The sequence below is a fragment of the Danio rerio genome, chromosome 21 (genome assembly GCF_049306965.1).
Source record: "Danio rerio strain Tuebingen ecotype United States chromosome 21, GRCz12tu, whole genome shotgun sequence".
NCBI lineage: Eukaryota > Metazoa > Chordata > Actinopteri > Cypriniformes > Danionidae > Danio > Danio rerio.
In genome coordinates, this window is record NC_133196.1 from 43098899 (window position 1) to 43123292 (window position 24394).

The following is a 24394-nucleotide window of genomic DNA, read 5'->3' on the forward strand; positions in this document are numbered from 1 at the left end:
ATTTATAATTGCACTACACTTTATATAAGCATGTTTATTTAACTACATTTATTGCTGTTTGAATACAGTATGTCATTATAGATGTGTAACGATAGTGAATGTGCAGTAATCTCTCATATGAAATAAACTCAGACAAGTTCAGAAACTGTCACTAAAATATCTGTGATTGTGAACAAGAAAAGAATAAACGGTCCAAGTAAATTGTTAAAATAAAGTAGAAGTAGATGGGTTTGACTGTACAAGGGAAATACCTTCACACTGCCTGTGCTAAATCATTTGTCGTCGGTACGCAGAGGGGTGATCTGCTCTCGGGCTGCAGGTGGGAGAGGCTGCTGTAGAGGACTGACTGGGCCGCCTGTCAGTGCTGTGAGGCGGGGGAGGGGCCGGCGGCATCACACGCAGCTCGTTGAGAAGAGAAGGGACGGTACGTTATGGAAAAATGACAGTCTAAAAAAATCTCCAATAACACACAAAAAAGTCGCTAGATTTGTCGCTAGGGGATTCTGAAAAGTCGCTAAATCTAGTGACAAAGTCGCTAAGTTGGCAACATTGGCGGCAAGCAATCAGAATGAAGTAGTCCACCGCTTGAGAGGTGTTCAGAGAACACAGACGTGTGAACTTTGGTTCCGACCACAGTTGTTCCCAACAGTTTATTGAAAATCGCGACGACGCGGGGCCCCCTAATCACGCGGGGCCCCCCTGCGGTGCGTGCCCTGCGGGCCCGTCCGCTACGCCACTGCAAATATTCTAATCTCATGTATAAATCATATGAATAAATAAAAAATTTATTAAGAAATTAAATTGAATGTTTATTATTTATTAGGAAATTAAACAAATACTACATTAATATTACTATGAATAATATTGATTATTATTATTATTATTATTCATTCATTCATTGATTTGCTTGTCGGCTTATTCGCTTTATTAATCCGGGGTCGCCACAGCGGAAAGAACCACCAACTTATCCAGCAAGTTTTTATGCAGCCGATGCCTTTCCAGCTGCAACCCATGTCTGGGAAACATCCACACACACATATACACACACACACACACTCACTCATACACTACAGACAATTTAGCCTACACAGTTCACCCCTACCGCATGTCTTTGGACTGTGGGGGAAACCGGAACACACCCACGTGAACGTAGGAAGAACATGCAAACTCCACACAGAAAATGCAAACTGAGCCAAGGTTCAAACCAGCGACCCAGCGACCTTCTTGATGTGAGGCGACATTACTACCTACTGTGCCACTGCTTCTCCTCCTGCACATGTCAGTAAACAGAAAAAAGAAAAATGTCTCTATCATAATCTATGCAATAAGTTATTTTATTCTAACAGATGAGAGAACGGAGGCACTTATTTGGGTATTGGGCCAGTACGGACCTTTAAAATTTAAAGAATGCGGAAGTAAATGACGTCACGGACCCGGTACCGGGTACACTTGGGAGGTTAAATGTTTTCTTATGAATATTTTCCCCAATTATTCTGTATACATTTTTCTTTCAGCAGTTACATACTTTCAGTATCACCAGTATGCTTAAAATTAATCTAGTCTTGGCTATACAGTATGAAATTAACCTAAGTCATTCCAGAGCAGGTTTGAGCTAACAGAGTTGCTGTAATTTCATAGACATTTCGAACTGGAGAAATCATCACCCGCACATAGACACCTTGTCTACTTAGTGAACAAGCTGATAGGCTGTTATGCTGTTAAAGCAGTTCACTGAATGATTCACTTGTGAATTGGAGGGGTCTCATTTCATCTGTTTTCATATTACAACTCACTGATTCAAGTGATCCAGTCAAAGTGAGTCTCCAGTTAAGGATTCACTGATTAAAATCGTCGGGTCATAGCGAGTCTCAAGGTAATCGCTTACTGATTCAAATTGTCATGTCGGAGAGACGGTGCATTCCAAACGGCATAAATAGCCCTCTTAAAGGCACTTCAGAGTGAAAAAATAAATATGGCCGCCATATTAAAGTGCTTAAAACTGGTCACTTTGAAATTCTATGACACTTCAGGCCATAATACTTTGAGCAGGGAAGAAGTTTGGTGTCACACACTGCACTAAATTCGGAAGGGCTCATGCCTATGTTCTTATCCCTTCTGAGAGTGAGGCACCCTGAATCGTGATAAGCTCTTCCAAATGGAACCCAGTATGAGTCAGCTAATGAGTCACTGATTCAAATCATTAAGTCGTTGTGAGTCTCCAATTTATGATTCACTGATTCAAATTGGCGAGTTGTAGCGAGTCTCCAGTTAACAACTCATTGAATTAAACAATCTAATCCATTTTATCCATCCAACCGATGTCATTGCACTTGTTTTACTCTTGAGCTGTGCTTTTTTATTTTTGGTAAATGAAACTCTCAGCGTGAACAGTAACAGTGTGAAGCTTGTTGCACATTTAGATTTTTGTAAATGAAAGCATACAATCTAAACAATCAGATTTGGTTTTCTCATGCTTGGGTAGAAATTGCACAAGGCAATCTGAGAAAGCTGCTAGACAAATAGATTAATCAGACGCGCCACAGCAAAACTTACATAACACCATCCCTTATTGCATCATCACATGGGGCAGGTGAGCAAAATTAACATGACAGGAAACTGGAATTCAAAACAGCGTGATCACAGAAAACACAAAAAAACACGATCAAAAGCGCTGCTGGAGGATGCCTGTAGTGACAGAATACAGACAATGGCAATGTAAAAAGCTTAGAGGAAAGTACTCAGTGTTTCAGGTTGGCTTTTTAACATGAATTTTCCCTTTTGTCTTCCTGTAGTTTGAACCCCTACAGCTACGATGAAAACTGTGTGTCCACCAGTGTGGATCATCTGCCGCTGGCCGCTCTCCCCATCCTTGCCATCGCTGCCCCTCATTACCAGAATGCTGTCGCTGCGGTTATTGCTCAGGCAAACCAGGTTTACAGAAACTTCCTTCAGTCCCCAGAGGGAGTGGGCTTCACAGGACAGGTAAACTATGAAGATTGCAGGGTCTGATAAAGATTTTGTACAAAAAAAGTGCTTTTGTTATGCTTTTATTAAATACCTTTTATACAGTACATAATATATTTGTAAATACATAACAAATAAATTCAATTACGTTACATGAATACGTTACATTACTATTGTTCGAGAATGTAAAAGGTCTGCAAAGAAATAAGTCACCACAAGTCCATTGTCTCTTCTCTATCAGATCTATGTACACTGTAAAACGATGGGTTCCACACAATTCCATCATGTTGTCCTAACACAAATCGATTAAATTAACTTAATCATTTTTGTTTTTACATATTTAAGTGAACTGAACGTCAAACTATTCAGTTGTCCCCCCAAAAATGTAACAATTGTGTTGTTTCAACTCATTTTAAATAAGTTGCTTGAACAAACAGCAAGAGTGTTGATTCATAATAAATTTGCCTGATGATTGAGATGCAAGATGTAAGATGATTGTAACTGTGGCAGTGACAAAAGGGACACTAAACATTTTGGGTACTAATATGTACACTCAGCATGTCTGTATGTCCTCGTCCTTGAGGTTGGGGGTTGAGTGTTGAGCTAACAACCCACCTCGTAAAAATGCGATTGTGGCGAGGGGGCGTGGCCGAGAGCCGTGGGAACAGAGTGAGGCCACCGCGTGAGTGGATACACCTGCGGTGCGCACCTGCCTCGAATCCCACGGAAGGAGCTCTGGACCATAAAAGGAGGAACGATGGCAGAGGAAGCCGAGAGAGGACCGGGCCCGGGCATTTTACTTTTGCTTTCAGTTTGTACGTTTGTTTTGGTTAAGACGAGGCTGCCGTCACTGTTATTAATAAATCATTTAAAAACTGTGTCGGTTCTCCGCCTCCTTCTTCCCGGCAGCCAAAGGGCCGTGAACTTCATTACAGCGAGGTTATAAAACACCAACATGATGCGGCTAAATATAAACTTTAATATAAACAGCCCTGGGCATAAGTAAGTATATGTACACTCAATTTATACACTTAATGTAACCAATTGCGAACAAGAAAGGAATATTAAAAGATATACACATTATTTTTTCCCAGTTGTACCCAAGGGTTTATTTTTAATCTTACCTTATTTTAACCCTCTCATGATTTTTATGATTGTAAACTGAAGAAAGAAATGGACATATATCTATATTGCTATTTACACTTTTAGGGGTAGATGCTCACAATATGAGTGCACACTTGTCCAGGTACCTAATATTTTTTGTATATGTAATAAAGTTTACGGCCCATTGGCCGCCGGGAAGAAGGAGGCGGAGAACTGATGCAGTTTTAATTTATTTATTAACAACAGGGACGGCAGTTCCTCACGGAGACTGCCGTCTAAACCAAAACAAACGGACGGCAGCTCCTCACGGAGACTGCCGTCAAACTGAAAGCAAAAGTAAAACAATATGCCCGGGCCCGGTCCTCTCTAGGCTTCCTCTGCCATTGTTCCTCCTTTTATAGTCCAGAGCTCCTTCCGTGGGATTCGAGACCGGTGCGCACCGCAGGTGCATCCTCATTCCGTTCCCACGGCTCTCGGCCACGCCCCCTCGCCACAGTATAATTTCCATCAAAACTCGCGAATCATTCAACAAGAACAATAGCAGAGTTGCTGGTCAAATTTGGATAACAAATGACAAATTACACTGCTTGATGTCCAAATAAAAGAGAGAAGAGTTTTTTTTTTGCCAGTTTGAACTCCTCTCTAACATATTTCTATGAACACTATGGTGTGGTGACTGATTACCTTGGAGACGTGAGCGCTCTGAGATCCTCTGTCTTTGAATTTTAAATAATTCTGCATTTGTATGTTGCTCCAAGAAAACATCATCACATTGTGAACATATTGGATGCCTATCCAATGAAAAAGTGTGGGGATGAATTTAAATTTTATAAAAAGTGGGAGGGACATGCCCCCATTATATTTGATAATACAAATATACATTTGACCACCTTTATAACGGTGTATACCACTGTGAAAGCATGATCAAGGCAATCTGTACGAGAAAAAAAAATCATACAACAGTTAGAAACCGATCTAGAGCACTGATAGACATTGTAAATGTTCACAAGACATGTGAAATAGTTTTTGTATCTACATTTATCCTAAAGTAAAGAAAAATTAGGCGTGTAGCTTTCATAGTTTAATAATAATAATTCCTTACATTTTTATAGCGCTTTTCTGGGCACTCAAAGCGCTTTACACTATGGGGGGGAATCTCCTCATCCACCACCAGTGTGCAGCATCCACCTGGATGACGCGACGGCAGCCATTTTGCGCCAGACCGCACACCACACACCAGCTGATTGGTGGAGAGGAGACAGAGATGAAGCCAATTGGAATGTGGGGATGGTTAGAAGGCCATGATGGACAGAGGCCAGTGGGCAAATTTAGCCAGGGATTTTTAACGACCACAGAGAGTCGGGACCTCGGTTTAACGTCTCATCCGAAAGACGTTTGACCCAAAGTAACCTCAATATGTTTTATTAATAAATTAGATATAATTTAAATAAATACATCAATTTGTTTTACTGAAGCATGTATTACACAAACTAACGTTACAGAAAATGTTGACCTCTCTGAATGTATAATTCACACACTGCGTATTTTCCCACAGGTCAAATCTTTTCCTCTGTTTTTTACATTTAGATTATGTTTGCCATCATATAGTGTTCACTCAACGTGAATCTATCTAAAGCAGTCAATTTAATAACACTGTTTAGCACATCTCAACATGAATATCCATTTTTCATACTGTACCTTTTTACAATGCCTTGATTCACTTGGTTTTAAAATGATTTATTTTATATTTAAGGTGTTCTACTTTCACTAGACGCAAGAGTATAAAATTTTAATTACGGCTATTTGAAGGGTATCACCCATAACATGAGAGTAATTATAATTTTGTACATCACCAAACAAAGTGAAGCTACACTAGAGCTGTGAAAATATTGAAAATAAAGTTAAAGTATTTAGCATTATCATAAATAACACATATTGTCAGAACTCTGACATATACAGTAACTCAAAACTGAAATGGGTATGTAAGGTTTCTGTCTGTGTTGTCTGCTTGTTTCAGGTGTGCCTGGTGGCAGACTGTGTTGGCGGTGTCCTTTGTTTTGACGCCTTGTGTTTCAGTGGTGACAAGCAGCACAGAAGCCCTGAGGGTGGCAGCACGAACAACAGTACAGAGAGTCTGAAGGTGCCGCTGAACACAAACACAAAACCACTCCGAACTCTTGCTTTTTTTTTTTAAACTGACTGTCATTCTGTCTTATCACACACAAATCCATGTCCGCTCAAGTGAATCCTTCACATTTCCGTCCTACAAATCATCTGGTGTCTAAATGTCAGGCGACATTTTCTGTTCCTGCTTGTCTCATTCTCAATTATCTTTAAAGTCTACTTGAACCAGAAGGTGCTGCAGAACTTTATTTCAGTAAGATGATATATTTCCGACTGAACTGAACATAGGGGACGGGGTTTTGTTGGTGCATTTCTCCTCTCATCTTTTACCCGGAGCAATCTAAAGGTTGGAGGGGCGTGTCTAAGCATATTTCCGCCATCAAACTGACCTTATTCAAGAAGGATTGACATTCCAGAGCAGAAGCTAATGGTTTGATTTTGATTGAAGACAAAACAGTTTTTTATTTATTTATTTATTTTTTTAAGGAAGATTAACTTGCTTGGCTTTGTTGTTTACCTTTAAGGAACTTTTTTGGCTCATTTTATAACTCTCCTAAATTTAAACAGTTGAGTTTTACCACTTTTTATTCATTCAGCTGATGTCTGGGTCTGGCAGGAGCACTTTTAGCTTAGCTTAGCATAACGCAGTGAATCAAATTAGACCATTAAAAAAAAGTTTCCATGATTTTTTTTTTAATTAAGGATTCACTTTGTAGTTGCATTGTGTACTAATCTACAGAAATTGAAAAGTTGCTGTTTTCTAGGATGATACGGCTGGAAACTATACTCACATTCTGGCATAACAATCAAGGAATGCTGTACCATGGCTGCAGCATATAGATCATACCTTGCAAGACTCCAATTTTTCTCAGGAGTCTCCCGTATTTCACACCCATCTCCCATCACCCATTCTTTTTTGTTGTTTCTCCCGGGAAACTTAATAATTAATTTGCATGGCCTAATCTATTTACAAACAATCACATTTTGTCCATGTTTGTCAAGTTGCCCAGTCTTGTATGAAGCTCATCCACACAGTTGATGAAATGTTCAAATATTGAAGCATTTTTACTTCAATCTGGCAACATAGGGGAGCGCGGGGCACACAGTAACGCTGGGTAAAATGTAGCACAGAGTTTGAGATATTTGTTCAGGGTTACCTATGGCATGCTTCAAAGGTGAAATTTGGACGAGAAACACAGGAGAAACCATTTTTGCAGCATATAAGTATTTTTAGTCAATATTATTTATTTTTAAAAAATCTATGAAAACATTGGGCGACGCGGTGGCGCAGTAGGTAGTGCTATCACCTCACAGCAAGAAGGTCACTGATTCGAGTCTCGGCTGGGTCAGTTGGCGTCAGTTATGATACGGCGCTGACGCATAGCCCTTCGCCGTGGCCGTCGGCGTCGCTGACGTGCACCTCTCAAAAAATGTAACTACACGTCGCAATGACGCGTAGCGCAAGCTCTGTGATTGGTCGGCTTGGTAGCGCTGAGGAGTCTGGGCGGGACCGAGAGCCGAGTGAATGGTGCGAGCCTGATGGAGCGATTGTTTACAAGTGTGGAGTCCCGTGAAGGAGCTCCGGATAGAAAGTTTTGTTTTGTGTTCACCTCATAGTTAAAGTTGTTGCACGTCCGCCGGTTCCTGCCTCAAAATGAGCGAGTTTGAGCCACTTGTACATCCCGGAAGTGTTCAGGAAAAGCAAAACAACAGTGAAGAAACTCAACACAGAAGAACATTTACACCTCGCTGCCATCTAGCATTTCGGAAGTGTTAATGCAGACCAACAGAGACAGCGCGCAGAAGTATAAATGCACAGCTACGCGCGTTGCATGCGCCGCGGGGTACGCCGGTCACTTGACGCAGAAGTATAAACCAGGCTTAAGTTGGGGGTTCATTCTTCTGTGGCGATCCCGAATTAATAAAGGGACTAAGCCAAAAAGAAAATGAATGGATGAATGTGAAAATATTTTTGTGAAATCTTATATTGTTGTGATCATTGTCTTCTAGGCTAAACGATGGAACAATTTTGAAAGATGTAAAAAACACACAAGCGACTGCTAACCAGTTTTGAGGAAAACACGGCACAGCAGGGTTAGTTGTAACAGGGTGTGACAAATAAGCCACACACTGTCGGACACCAATTGTGGCCAGAGGCGCTGTAACGTTACATCAGAGGGAGAAAATGCCCTCCTGCTATTTCCACAGAGCTTCTTCTGTTTCTGTATTTGGGCTTCCAAAGGACACGACACAAAGACAGAAGTGCTTACAGTTCAATAATAATTATGTTCCAGAGAATTATAAAATACATGGCAAGCATAAAACACCTTCAATAGTGTTTTATGAAAATCTAAAGGGTTTTCTTTAAAATGATACCAAATTTTTCCATTTACACCTCTTTATGTGGATTTGGGAAGTTTTTAAATTTGGGTAGGCAAAATCCAGGCGGAAATCCCCAAATAGCAGCAGAGTTGAAGTGGTTAGCTGAGTAGCTGTATATAATCAAAGTGAGATTTATTAAAAAATAATGTGATTTTGTTCAAGAGAAACATGAGCACACATTGCTTTGCATCTTATTAACACAACCAAGCCTTAAAAATACATTCTGGACCACCCCTTTAACTCCAGGGGAGTTATTTTTGTCAAATAAACCTAATTACCCCAAAATCATATTGTTTCTCTAAGACTAACAAATTGTGCTAGCAAAATTCATTCATTTTTATTTTGTCTTAGACCTTTATTAATCTGAGCTTGCCACAACAGAATGAACCACCAACTTATCCAGCATATGTTTTACATAGCGGATGCCCTTCCGGCTGTAACCCACTCCTAAGAATCATCCATACACACCTATACAACATGTTGTTAGACTTGTGGTGGAAACAGGAGCACCCGGAGGAAACCCACGCCAACACATTGAGAACATGCAAACTTCACCCAGAAATGCCAACGGACCCAGCCGAGGCTCAAACCAGCAACCTTTTTGCTGTAAGGCGACAGCGGTACCCACTGTACCACCGTTCTCTAGCTGAACATTCTCCCATTTTACTCAGAGATCAGCTTAATTGATTAAAAAATGGTAAAACTCAATTGGTTTAATCGAGAGGGTTTGTAAAGGAGCCTATTTCCCCCCAAAATTGAAGTGTTTCTCAAAGACTAACAAAGGGTGCTAGCAACATGAACCTTATAAATTTTGATTTCATGGAGACTTTAAAGATTTAAATCCCTCAAAAATTAAAATGTGTCATCATTCATGTTATTCCATCTGACTTGTTTTTCTGATTTTCAGTGCATGTCTGCTAACATTATTGCCAGATAGTGGTTTTCAGTGACCCGGCTTGTCTGTGTCTTCTCTGTGCTGACGGTTTAATAAAAGCTCAGTCACCTGCACAGTGCCAGAGTGTGATAAAAAGACCACATGGCGCATCAATTCACGAGCAGATGCCTCAGCAACTGTGGACCAGAGGCAAACAACACAGTACAGGACTCAATCAATCACTGTTGCATGCTAAATGGGAGCAGTTCACTCAAAAATTTAAAATGTTCAGTTATTCATGCTTTGGCCATTCGTAGCTTATTAATTTCCTCGGTAGAAGATTAAAGAAGATTGAAACTGTGATCCTTGATGATTAATGAAATATGAATGTAAATGATTACTGTCAATTTATAAGTAAAAATGAAACGTATACAGGCAAACAAATTTAATAGCTTTGTCACATTCATAACAAAGGCTTTTTACTTGGGTGGATGACAGTTTAGAGGGAAGGAAAATCGCAATCAAGAAGAGTCAACTAATGAACATTAGACAGTTCACTTATTGAAGCTTCAAAACCTTTGCAGATAATTAGCAAGTGTCAAACAGCTAAAGCTGGTTCAGTAATGCCTCATTGACATGGGGCTTCAGCGTCAGTTCTTGAAGGAGGTTGTCTCTGAAGTTGGGGCTGACGTGATCGTCATAGCAGCATCAGCCAATGAAATTAGTCCACAATCACCTACTGTCTGAGGTAGGGTATTTGCATGAAGATCTGATTGGCTGACGCTTCCATTGGCCTTCGAAAAGTTTAGAAATTCCCAACTGAAGTGGCGCAGACGGATCCACAATTCAGTTCGGCAACGCTTGACGTCACCTATTCAAAGTGAATGGGAAGCGCTGACGCCTCCTGTGAACGGGGCATAAACAAAGCTTAGTTAAAGTTATCATATTTTATTTTTGCCTCTCGAGGGCACTTATTCACAAACAACAAAGGCATGTTTTGGTCTTTGACACTGCAGAAATCTTGAATCTATTATCTTGGCAGTATGAAGCAGAATAGTGAACAGTAAATACTTTTGAAAAAAATTCATTTATATTATCCAAAGTCCTAAACTGAAACTTAAACACTGCTGCAAATACACAAAACATGAGCCACTGAACAAGATACGGGTAAACACAGTCTGTTTCAGTAATAAATGATGCATTCAAATCATATACTGGGAAGTTTTTATGAGTCGTAACTACTGTATGATCAGTTGCATACAAGTCACTTTCGTCAGACCAAGATATACATTTTTACAAGCTTAACATATACAAAATGATCCACCCCATCTTATTGTAAATATGTGTAAAAAGGGTTATATTTATGCAAAACCTTAAATAAGTGCCTCTGCATAAGTTTACCTATTTTTCTGGGTAAAATGAATGTGGTGGTACACAAAGTGTTTGGCAGTAGCGTCGCTACAAGGGTTAGGGTTAGGTCCACAATCATGAATTGATGGTCCAGGATCAACAATAGTGAATTTATATGTTGATGGTCCAGAATCAACATTAGTGAATTTAAATATTGATGGTCCTGGATCAACATTAGTGAATTTATATATTGATGGTCCAGGATCAACATTAGTGAATTTATATGTTGATGGTCCAGGATCAACATTAGTGAATTTATACATTGATGGTCCAGGATCAACATTAGTGAATTTAATAACTTGATGGTCCAGGATCAACATTAGTGAATTTATATGTTGATGGTCCAGGATCAACATTAGTGAATTTATACATTGATGGTCCAGGATCAACATTAGTGAATTTATATGTTGATGGTCCAGGATCAACATTAGTGAATTTAATAACTTGATGGTCCAGGATCAACATTAGTGAATTTATATGTTGATGGTCCAGGATCAACATTAGTGAATTTATATGTTGATGGTCCAGGATCAACAGTAGTGAATTTAATAACTTGATGGTCCAGGATCAACATTAGTGAATTTATATGTTGATGGTCCAGGATCAACATTAGTGAATTTATATGTTGATGGTCCAGGATCAACATTAGTGAATTTATATGTTGATGGTCCAGGATCAACATTAGTGAATTTATATGTTGATGGTCCAGGATCAACATTAGTGAATTTATATGTTGATGGTCCAGGATCAACATTAGTGAATTTATACATTGATGGTCCAGGATCAACATTAGTGAATTTATACGTTGATGGTCCAGGATCAACATTAGTGAATTTATATGTTGATGGTCCAGGATCAACATTAGTGAATTTATATGTTGATGGTCCAGGATCAACATTAGTGAATTTATACATTGATGGTCCAGGATCAACATTAGTGAATTTATACATTGATGGTCCAGGATCAACATTAGTGAATTTATATGTTGATGGTCCAGGATCAACATTAGTGAATTTATACATTGATGGTCCAGGATCAACATTAGTGAAATTATATGTTGATGGTCCAGGATCAACATTAGTGAATTTATATGTTGATGGTCCAGAATCAACATTAGTGAATTTAAATATTGATGGTCCAGGATCAACATTAGTGAATTTATACATTGATGGTCCAGGATCAACATTAGTGAATTTATACATTGATGGTCCAGGATCAACATTAGTGAATTTATATGTTGATGGTCCAGGATCAACATTAGTGAATTTATATGTTGATGGTCCAGGATCAACATTAATGAAATTATATGTTGATGGTCCAGGATCAACAGTAGTGAATTTAATAACTTGATGGTCCAGGATCAACATTAGTGAATTTATATATTGATGGTCCAGGATCAACATTAGTGAATTTATATGTTGATGGTCCAGGATCAACAGTAGTGAATTTAATAACTTGATGGTCCAGGATCAACATTAGTGAATTTATATGTTGATGGTCCAGGATCAACATTAGTGAATTTTTACATTGATGGTCCAGGATCAACATTAGTGAATTTATATGTTGATGGTCCAGGATCAACATTAGTGAATTTATACATTGATGGTCCAGGATCAACATTAGTGAATTTAATAACTTGATGGTCCAGGATCAACATTAGTGAATTTACACATTGATGGTCCAGGATCAACATTAGTGAATTTATACATTGATGGTCCAGGATCAACATTAGTGAATTTATACATTGATGGTCCAGGATCAACATTAGTGAATTTATATGTTGATGGTCCAGGATCAACATTAGTGAATTTATATGTTGATGGTCCAGGATCAACATTAGTGAATTTATACATTGATGGTCCAGGATCAACATTAGTTAATTTATATGTTGATGGTGCAGGATCAACATTAGTGAATTTATATATTGATGGTCCAGGATCAACATTAGTGAATTTAATAACTTGATGGTCCAGGATCAACATTAGTGAATTTATACATTGATGGTCCAGGATCAACATTAGTGAATTTAATTACTTGATTACTTAATTATTTAATTACTTGATTGTCCCGGATCAACAATAGTGAACTTATAAATTGATTTACAGTCAATAACTGAACTGAACTATTATGCCTCATATGTTTTATTGACAGTTTTATTGATTGCTAATATATGATTGACTTGGATTTAAGTTGCTTCGATTTAAAAATGAAAATTGTAAAAATAGCTTAGATGTAGCTAAGCTACTTTTGCCATGTAGCGTTTAGCTTAGCCTGCAACAGTACATTTCCCAGGGGGTAGCTTTTAGTGTAGTTAAGCTACATTTTAAGTAGAGTAGCTAATAGCTTAGCTCATAACATTTTTTCAAGTAGCTTGCCCAGCACTGGGTACACACTACAGTTACACTACGATTCACACTACAGTTAACATGTTCTGGTACGGGTTATTAACAGATAAATTATTGTTTTAATGTGGTTGTTCGTTCAACAGTGAATAAATGCCACACAATAATCTGTGATCTGTAATCAAGTGCGTTTGCATCTCCCAAAAATTTTAGTTTGGACAAATTTTCTGGAATGGTCAGTTTGCTCATTAGTTTGCCTCGTATGGAATCATACTTGGTGTGCAGAGCGGACTGGCTTTCAGTCTGATGAAAAATGGTTCCAGTAACCAGTTAAAAACAAAAATGCTAAACAAAATCATGGTTAAAATAAGTCCCTACTCTGCTCTTTTCTTGTTTGCTTTTTAAAATGTTATCATTGGGTTTAAAGAAGGGGCGGTGTGGGTTATTATATTATGCGATGTGATATAATATGTTCTTTAAGCTGGCATCTCACAGACCTGTACAAGGTGGAGGTGTGTAAATGGCACGAAAGAAAAAGAAAAAGTAGCTCAGTAATGTATTTGAGATTCAAATAAATGTACACAGCGGCCAGGGTGGATTTGGCAATAGTTTCTGGATGCAGCCTTTGTGATGCAAGCTGAGACTCAGCGATGCAATGTCAGACACACTTAAATGGAGCTAGTGACATCAATGTGATGGGTAGGGTTTGGGGTGGGGTTAGGTGAGCGCATTAAAAAGCATTGGATGCAGCCCAGATTGCATCTGTACCAGGTCTGCAGCCAGACCCCTCTCGGATTTGGCAGTATGAACTGCAAGTGTTCATAGTTTGCAAAAATGTAACCCTGAGCACACATTTCCGATTAACCTGGGTTGTTGGTCTGTCTTGGGACGGTTAGGTTATTAATAAAAAAATGTATGTGATGTGCACTGTATTTCATTTATAAATTAAGCAAGTCAAATTGTGTGAACTTCAAAAGTATCAAGGAAGCAAGATTTCATTGTTAAAGAGGATAAACATACATTTCTGTGTTTGGTTGCAGGAGAAGCCAGGTGTGGTGAACTCTCTGAGCCCCACACTCCGAGGCAGCAAACGCCTGAGCAAGAGCAACATTGATGTGTCAACCCCGTGCGATGTGCTGTCTGGAATCCGCCATCCGCTCATCCGTAAGCAGAGCGACTCGTGTGATGCAGACGTGGCCAGCGGTCAGCGAGAGGTTTTCATCAGCAGGTGGGTTCACTGCTTTACTGACTTATCTTGTCAATTTTATAGAATATTTATCACTCGTTCTAATAGGACAGTGTTTTCCAAAGTCCTTGGGGGTTGTGGGAAAATGAAAAGGGGGGGTGGGGGTCGCTTGGCGACTTCATTTTATTAAACTATTAGAATTACCATATTTTATCCAAACCTACGGAAGAACAAAATAGTAGTTAAAAGTCACAATGTTTACATGTTAATAATAAACATTCATAAACAACATGCAAATAAAAAGCCATCAGTCTTTCGATTTTTTTTGCAACCCCTGGGGTGAGTAAAATGTATTAAAGAAACATCAGTTGTCATGTTCACCAGCGAACAACCACCAGATGTCGCTGGTAAACATTCACACACAAACATTCACATTCATTGAACTACATATCTGCCATGTTATGGACTACAACACACTCAGTCACGCCACACACACACAACCAGTTCCAGATCTACACTGATTGCACTCTCACAGCTGAATCCACTCACACAATGATTATTTGGACTATTTAAACCCCTCTTTTCCACACACATGTTGCCGAGTCTTGTTTGCTGTATCAGTGACATTACAACGCGGTTTCCTTTGTCTGCCATTGCCGTGTTTTTGATTATTAGCCTAGCTTATCCTTTTGTCCTTGTCTGCTGCTTGCCTTTTGACCTTTTGCCTGTTATTCGACTATGATTCTGGATTGTCTACATATCAGTTTGCACCTGAATTGACCATCGCTTGCCTGACTTTGAATAAACCTGCATTCGGATCCTACCTTCTGTTGTCAGTGTCACTCCCCGGCGTTACAACAATAGTGTCAGATGCAGCACATTGATTTTATGGCACCAGGTTAAGCTTTCTGACAAGTTTATGACATTCACATACATTAAAAAAAAAAACCCGGGCCTCATCTGAACAAGGAAAATGATCTCCAAATGATGTTCTCCAAAATTAAACGATGAATAGACTTGGGCCTATTGGTATGTGTGCGCTGTTGTGTTCAAGGTTCATATGTTTATAACCGCCTCAAAGAATATTGTGGACCACGAGTCACTGGCATTGTTAGTTTGGGGGTTGTGGACTGAAAAGTTTGAGAATCCCTGCCTTAGGAAGATAAGCAGACTATGCCCATCTTGTGTCTTTAATTAAACACACAGTAGATGATCTATAAATCATTTCACTACTTTAGCTGGAGAACATGAGTTCACAGCAGGTGAATTACTGACTTCTAACAGGAAATTTGTTAATTATTATATATAATGTAATGATAATTATTTCAAGAGTTCACACTTAGCTGATGATTGATTATAAGCAAGTTTGGCATGCTGTCCCGGGAGAGAGCCCTGAGCTCGAAGGTTCTTGAGCCCTGGGCTCCCTCCTGTTTGGAGGAAGAGAGGGGAGCCTTGAGCTCAGGTAGATCTCGATAACTCCCCCTTGATAAGAGCTGATGACTAAAATTGAATGCTATTAAAAGATATGCTGCATTATGAGATTACCTGTATTGCAAGTTTAGATTTATCAATTTACTTGTTGTGCATGTTTTTGTGGAATGTGGGAGGAAACCAGAGGACCCGGGGAAAACCCACGCAAGCTCGGGAAGAACATGCAAACTACACACAGAAACGACCACCGGCCTGTTAAAGGACTAGAACCGGTGACGTTCTTGCTGTGAGGCGACAGTGCTAGTCACTGGGCTACCGTGCTGCCCTATGAAGGGAAAGGTGAAAAGGTAGGGGTGGAAGGGGGGATTCTTCAAATCGAATATGACTGTAGTAAAAAAACCCTGGCTCTTTATAGTGGGTTAGGAATGGCCTGATTGGTGGATCATGCATGCTAATGCAGAACCAGCCGTGTTCAATCATAATCACATGCTCCTCTCAAAATTAGTTTATGAATAAACTTCACATAATGCAATTTTTTGTGATTACATGTAATTGGCAATTAGCTTACAGCTTCCCTGTGTTTCTGTATCACTTTACTTCTTGCTCTATTTGTAATATTCTTTCAAAAGTCACTTATGTAAAATTCACTTACATCTTTAGACACTATGTAACTTCCTGAGGATTATAAAAAAAGGAATTATTTATCCTTAAAAATCCACTCACTCCTTTTTTTATAATGAACTAGAAACCGTGTCTAAAAAATATGCCATTTGATTTGAATCATTCTGCAGAACATTATGTAATTTATTGCAGTGGGAAATCAGCACAGTCATGATGAAAAAGTAAAATCATATTAATGTGGTAGGATAAATATTTAAAAAGCCTTGTGTCAAATGTATCATGCACATTTTTATAAAAACACGTCCTTCAAGTAAACAGCCATATTCATTTATTTTAAAGTTACAAAGTTCAAAAGGAAAGAACCAGAAATAAACATCAGCAAAAAGTCAGTGACATTTGATGTTTGCTTCAGATCATAAAATGTTCTACAGCATGATGTAAATAAGTAGGAATCAAAGCAGGCTTGGGAAATGTTGTTTGCTCAGTTTACAGATAACTCTTGCTGAAATAGAAATCGTTAAAGTTGCCATAGAATGCACTGAAACAATATGTTAAATTGTATCTACATAGAAAGTATGTGGCTGAAGTAAGTGCAAAAATACCACAGAAATAGTTTTATAAGAACATTTACAACCTGAGAGTTTACTCCTTTATGGGAAAGTTACATTTTTACCTTATTTGGAAGGGATATAAATAATAATTCAGGTCTACTTATGTCAGTGCCTGAAGCTTTCTCTCTCTCAAACACAGTATGATGTTGCTCGAAATACACACATTCATAATAATCGTACACAGTTGCCCCTCCCCCCCAAAAAGTTGCCCTATTACAAACATATGCATCACAATTTTACAATATACATGTCAAATTAACAAAAGATGCATTAAAACAGATCATGGGCTCTATTTTATTTATTTCTTGTCGGCTTAATCCCTTTATTAATCCGGGGTCGCCACAGCGGAATGAACCGCCAACTTATCCAGCAAGTTTTTACACAGCGGACGCCCTTCCAGCCGCAACCCATCTCTGGGAAACATCCACACACACACTCATACACTACGGACAATTTAGCCTACCCAATACACCTGTACAGCATGTACCTGTACAGTCTTTTTTACTGTAGGGGGAACCGGAGCACCCGGAGGAAACCCATGCAAAGGCAGGGAGAACATGCAAACTCCACAAAGAAACACCAACTGAGCCGAGGTTCGAACCAGCGACCCAGCGACCTTTTTGCTGTGAGGCGACTCTGCCTCGCCCTTTTGCTATTTTAAGGACGGAAATCCACTTTCCGAATCTACTTTTGCTATTTTAATGACAGAAAAATACTGTCTGCACCCTGGCACATGGTCTAACCGGGTTGTGTTTATTCTCTTAATGAGTTATGAATGTGTTTTGACCATACCGTGAATTAAACCAATCAGAGACTCGTCTCCTATTTCCTTTAAGAGTCAGTTGTGTCACGTCATGGCGTATTAGCTATTTACATGGTGGACTTTGTAAGTGGAAAAACTGAACACTTTACTAGCAAGAAAACAGTTAAACAGAGCATCTGCAACGTGAGGATAAAGAACGAGCCTCCAGTTTTCAGCCTCTTTACTTTTTTCTTTACTTTTACTCTTTACTTTACTCCTTTACTTTCGTGGATAAGAAAAAGGTAGAAACTCACTCCGTTGAAGACATCCATTAGCCTTCATATTTAATTTAGTTTGTTAAGCGCAAAGATTTGTTTCAAAACTATTTTTCCTAAATTCCAGCAAATGAATAAATTAACAAAAATAACAAAGTGGTAGTTATATGCAAACACACGTCCTATTCTTATGCTCCATATGGTGATGGAGACGTCTCCGAAACCTGCCGGGTGGACAAATTTAAAAACGTCCATCAACATTTTTATTAAAACAAATATAAATATACATATAATAAATAATACTATTACTACTACTACTACTAATAATAGCATTATACAAATGCAAATCATCATGAATAAACTGAGAAAGTTCCCTGAGGTGAAGAAGGCATGTGGTTGTTATATTTATGTAGAAATTAAAAATGTTTGTAATATTTTGAGAGGGGTCTGAATGCAGACCTGGTGCAGTGCAATCTGAGCTGCATCCAATGCTTTTTAATAGGCTCACCTAACCCCACCCCTAACCCTACCCGTCACAGTGACGTCACTCGCTCCATTTGAGTACATTGTGTCTGACATTGCATCGCTGAGTGATGCAATCTCAGCTTGCATCATTAAGGCTGCATCCATATACTATTGGAAATTTTAATTCTTTTTATATATGTAAAGTGTTTTGTGTATTGCTATAGATTCTGTGTGTATTAAGCACTGCGTAAGCTTGAACACATGCAGGTGCACAACTAATGCGCTCTGTGCTGGACTTCAGATCAGCTTTCAGTTGGTCAATAGTGCGGTCTATTTCAGTTCCTCAAAATAGCAACGCACCAACAATGCGCTTTAACACACCTCCTTTCTAGACCGGTCCACAACGTGGCGCAAATGAATTAACTATTTAAACAACATGGTACAAAACGTGAAAATTAGAGTTGCGCTGGTCTAAAAACAGCAATAAATGGCGCACAACACGTCTTGTGCCTTGTTGCGCCGAGTGTATGATAGGGCACTTTAACGTACAGTCCGTAGAAAAAACTACTTATTGATTTTAAAAAAAGGGTCTGGGTCTAATGCTGTGCGATATCCGCGCGTAAATTGCCGCGTGAACATTTGAGGTTACTCGCTTCATTCGCGCGTCAAACCCCGCTTCATTAGCGCGTCACATCCGCTTCATTCGCATGTCAAATTAACTTCAGAACCGTCGCGAATTCGCGTGATGGGCAGGGCTTCTGTCTGCCTGGTGACTGTAGCTTCATTGCTAAAAGGCTTACATGGATTTTATGAAGAAAATAACAGTGTTTATGTACTTTATGAAGGCTGAAAAACAGCGTCGATACGTTAAGGATCGTGTCTGAGTCCACAACATGCTTTCAGAGGTGCATCCAGCTCTGTGAGCTCATAAACTCCTCCAGAAACTGAACCTGGATCACGGAGGCTTTCAACGGTGCTTCTGACTGAGCCAAGCCCAGTTTGATGACTTGTTGTCGGTGTCGCCTGGAGGATATCCCCTGGGACACCATCAACAGATTCTACATCACAATCACGCCCCCACAAGAGCAAGATTCTGATTGGTTAAAGCGGCGCGAATGTCCGCTGAAGTTCAGATTTTCGAACTCGAGAGATATGCCTTCAAACGGCCAAAACGCTCAATTCGATGTCTATCGTGAATTGGATGTCTATTCACGCGTTTGCATTGAATCACTCGCGCTTGACGCGCGTTCCGCGTCTGATGTTAATGCAGCATAAAAAGACAGTTCCGATCACCCGGTGCCAGAAAGTCTGCTCTAAGCATCCTTGGGTGACAATTTAATTACTCCGGGACACTTAGTAGACTGGCCTGAGTCCCTCTTTAAAACCTTCCAAAGACATTCCTGCTTTGTGTGTTTGTTCGTTATATGTCAAACTAGTCAATAAATCCCATTATAACCAAATGGATTAAATCGTTTGCCTCAGAAAAAGTCACTGAAACGATTGATTCCTTTGCTATTAAGTTAATCAAAACTTATGAATGATTAATCTACTTCACAAGGAGTAGTAATCATTCCCTTTCTAAATAAATAGATCATTACAGTGTCCGCTCGAACGAGTGGGCGAGGTCTGGTTATATATATTTGTTTAAATTAACAATAAGTTAATTCAGAATATTAATGATTAATAATAATTTGTTAATGTTGATAACTAATATTCATAATTTAATGGAATCATATTTATATATTTGTTTAACCAAACTGATAGAAGGTTTAGCCGGAATATTAATAATTAATAATAACTCGTTATTATTGATTATTAATATTCATAAACTGAGCTAATTTCCCTACAGCACTTAATGTTCGAATTAATATTCATAAACTGAGCTAATTTCCCTACAGCACTTAATGTTCGAATGTCGCTCATTTTGCATTGTGACCAACTCAGATGCTCTGTGGACATGCATGCCTGTTTCTTAAACTTGCTTACACCTCCCCACAGTCTAACCAGTTTTCAAAATAAGAGTCTCACATACCGAGTAAACAAGCGTAGATAAACTTAAAAAATAAGGGAGAACTTTATTGTTGTAATCTCACAAGTCACAAGGAAACTTTTAATTGTGATCTTGTGTGAATAGTAACAGTTGGTGTTTGTTTGGATTGGCCTATTTTCAAAACAATGTAAAACAATGGTGTTTGAAATGCATTGTATGCTATTACCTTCTACTAAACACTTATTATTCAGTTATGCCTGGTATATGCAGATTTTCATTGTATGCCACCTTCAATCAAAATACTTTAGTGTAAAAGTGAATTTAATTTAATTTATTCAGCTGACTTTTAGGTATACAAAGAAATTCTGTATTTTACAGAAATAGCCCTGAATTAGATGATTTAAATGGATGAAGACCCTGCTTGGTTCTCAAGTCTTAACAGATTTGTCATGGGGGCACAAAGGACCTCTTGGATGACATCAGCATGATATAAAAAGCATTAATTGTGATGAATCATTAATTAGGAGTTAATAATTAATGAAGATAACTGGCTTTCCATGCATGCTGTCTCACAGTCTGTCTCAGGACGATCAGTGTGGCTCCAGGCAGGCTCTCAGTCCAGGCTGCTTTGAGTTTGAAGTATCAGACTGCTTTCTGCTGGGATGCCCACTGGGACTAGTGCTGGCGATGAGGAGAACGGTGGTCCCTGGCGTGGATGGTACAAATCGGCTTCTTTCTCACACACATACACAGATAAATTGTTAATTTTAAAATTAATATTCAAGTTGACCATATGATTTATAGTGTTTTTATTAGAGTAATTTCCTGATAGATGATTACTCTGTTCTGTCCTCCCTCTCTATTAGTGGCTCAGCTCCGGCCAGCTTGTTCGCAGATTTTTAATCTGTTTTACCCATCGGACCCCTCTGCCTCACGCCTGGAGCCATTATTGCACTCAGTTCTCACCCAGTTGCCTCCTTTTCCTGTTCCCCGGTACCAGCGCTGCCCTCTGGGTGATGGACGCTCCACTCTCATCGGTAAGAGCTTGCATCATACAGTAATACGGCTGTAAAATGTTTTCAAACATGCTGTTGGAGAGTTATTAGTTACCATTTGAATGTTTTGTTTTTTTAAACCAACCAAGCCTGCTTAATTTGTATGACTGCCTTACAGAAATCATAAAATGGGGCAAATATAACAGTGTATATAAAACATCTCATACACTACTGGTCAAAAGTTGAGGTCAGTGGGATTATTAAATGTTTTTAAAAATATATTATCCTGCTTACCATGGCTGAATTTATTTAATAAAAAATACAGTACAAACTGTAAAATTGTGAAATGTTATTACACTATATAATAAGTGTTCAAAAGTAGTTTATAAATTAATTTTATAATTTATTCCAGTGATTTTATTGATGAATTTTCAGCTTCATTACTCCAGTCTTCAGTCACATGTTCCTTTAGAAATCACTCTAATATTAATTATTTTAGTATAATTCATTTATTTATTTTTCTTTATTAATCTGAGGTTGCCACAGTCGAATGAAACACCAAACCTATCTAGCATATGTTTTACACAGCGGATGCCCTTACAGCCACAATCCATCACTGGGAAACATCCATACACACTCATTTACACTCATACACTACGGGCAGTTTAGCCCACCCAATTCACCTGTACCGCATGTTTTTAGACTTGTGGGGGAAAGCGGAGCACCCGGAGGAAACCCATGCGAACACGGGGAAAACATGCAAACTCCACACAGAAATGCTAACTGACCCAGCTGAGAATTAAACCAGGGACATTCTTGCTGTGAGGTGATTGTGCTACCCATTACGCCACCATGACAACCTTATTTTCTTTTTCTTCTTTTTCTTCTTCTTCTTCTTCTTCTTCTTCTTCTTCTTCTTCTTCTTCTTCTTATTATTATTATTATTATTATTATTATTATTAATGGTAATAGTAACAAAAGCAACAATGACTGTAATAATAATTAAGTAATAATTTCATGTTAAACTACAAACAATAAGAAAGCAGTATTTAAAAATGTATAAATATTATACAATATAAATATAAATATTATAACAATTTAACAATTTATAAATATTATAAATATTTATAAATATATAAACAATTTATATATAAATATTTAACAATTTAAACATTTTTAATATTAAATAAATACCTTTAAAAAAAGAAAATAGTGAAAAAAAAAAAAAACTGACCCAAAACTTTTGACCGGTAGTGTATAAAGCTACTGTTGACTTTGAATGAATTGACATTGTGGAATCTGAGGAAGCACGCAGACACGCAAATACAGATTTGATCGATTTATTGCCTAAATTGCATTGACTTTTCTAAAATACCACCAATACTTCAGGAGATTAGGACACAAAAATGACAGATGGTTATTGTTCTTATTGTGGTGGTGTGGAGAGACCCCCCTCATGATTGTGAAGCGCTTTGGGTCTATGACCATACACATGGGTCTATGGCCCTGTTTATTTTTTCCCCATTTTCTGTTTAACAGAGAGCAGATTTTTTCAGCACATTTCTAAACATAATAGTTTTAATAACTCATTTCTAATAACTGATTTATTTTATCTTTGCTATGATGACAATAAATAATATTTTACTGCATATTTTTCAAGACACTTCTTTACAGCTTAAAGTGACATTTAAAGGCTTAACTAGGATAATTAGGTTAACTTGGCAGGTTAGGGTAAATAGGCAAGTTATTGTATAACGATGGTTTGTTTTGTAGACTATCGAAAAAAATAGCCTAAAGGGGCTAATAATTTTGTCCTTAAAATGGTGCTTAAAAAATTAAAAACTGCTTTTATTTTAGTCGAAATAAAACAATCAAGACTTTCTCGTAAAGAACATACATACTGTGAAAATTTCCTTGCTCTGTTAAACATCATTTGGGAAATATTTTAAAAAGAGAAAAAAATTCAAAGGGGGGCTAATAATTCCGAGTTTAACTATATATATATATATATATATATATATATATATATATATATATATATATATATATATATATATATATATATATATATATATATATATATATTTATATATATATATATATATATATATATTTATATATATATATATATATATATATATATATATATATATATATATATATATATATATATATATATATAAAATGTTTTTACATGGCAATGGTTTTCTTGCATGTCATTTGTTTTTAACAGCATCATACTTTACAAAATGGTTCGAAATTGTAATCATAAGGCAATCACATTAAGTGCTAAATATCTTCTGTATCTTTAAAAATGGTGCTATGTAGCACTTTAACCACCCCAATGAACCACTAAAGAACCATTTCCACTATATGTTACTTGGTTCATATGAATAAGAGCCAAATACAAACTAAGCAGTGCTAAATAACACGTCAACTACTACAAAGAACTGCTGTAGAAAGAATGTTTGTGTGTTTAGCTAAAAAACTATTTCATGGAATGTAAATCCAGAATCAAACAAAAAATGCTATAGGGGTAATTGATGTGTCAGTGCTCTCTGAATAGGGGATTTATAGAGATAAACAAAAAATCTTTATTTTCAATTGCTTTTCGAGGACCTTGGTCTTATGATAATTATGTTTTCTTGTAATTTTTTTGTATCAAACTTCAGAGTGACTCGAAGAAGAAAAAAAGAGATACAAAAGTCTGATTATATTGACTGTGCTTCATATAATTATAGTTTTTATTAAGCATTTAAAAAGTCTGACAGTGATCTGTGTTTAGCACTACACTAATGTTAACAACAGTCAGATTTAAAAATTTTGAAAAAGAACTGACAACAATCATTAGAAATTAAGAAAAGTAATCAAAAAGTGA

General features: G+C 37.8%; 1 protein-coding gene across 4 annotated transcripts in view; it reads left to right on the forward strand.

Moving 5' to 3' along the window:
• Nucleotides 1–24394, forward strand: part of plrdgb (PITP-less RdgB-like protein) — a 191024-nt gene that overhangs the window by 129048 nt on the left and 37582 nt on the right. For all 4 annotated transcript variants that reach the window (XM_068215929.2, NM_131575.2, XM_073934947.1 and 1 more), the window contains 5 exon segments: nt 2793–2982; nt 6086–6208; nt 14241–14428; nt 21097–21239; nt 21388–21558. In XM_068215929.2, the coding sequence (XP_068072030.2) occupies nt 2793–2982; nt 6086–6208; nt 14241–14428; nt 21097–21239; nt 21388–21558 (815 nt within the window).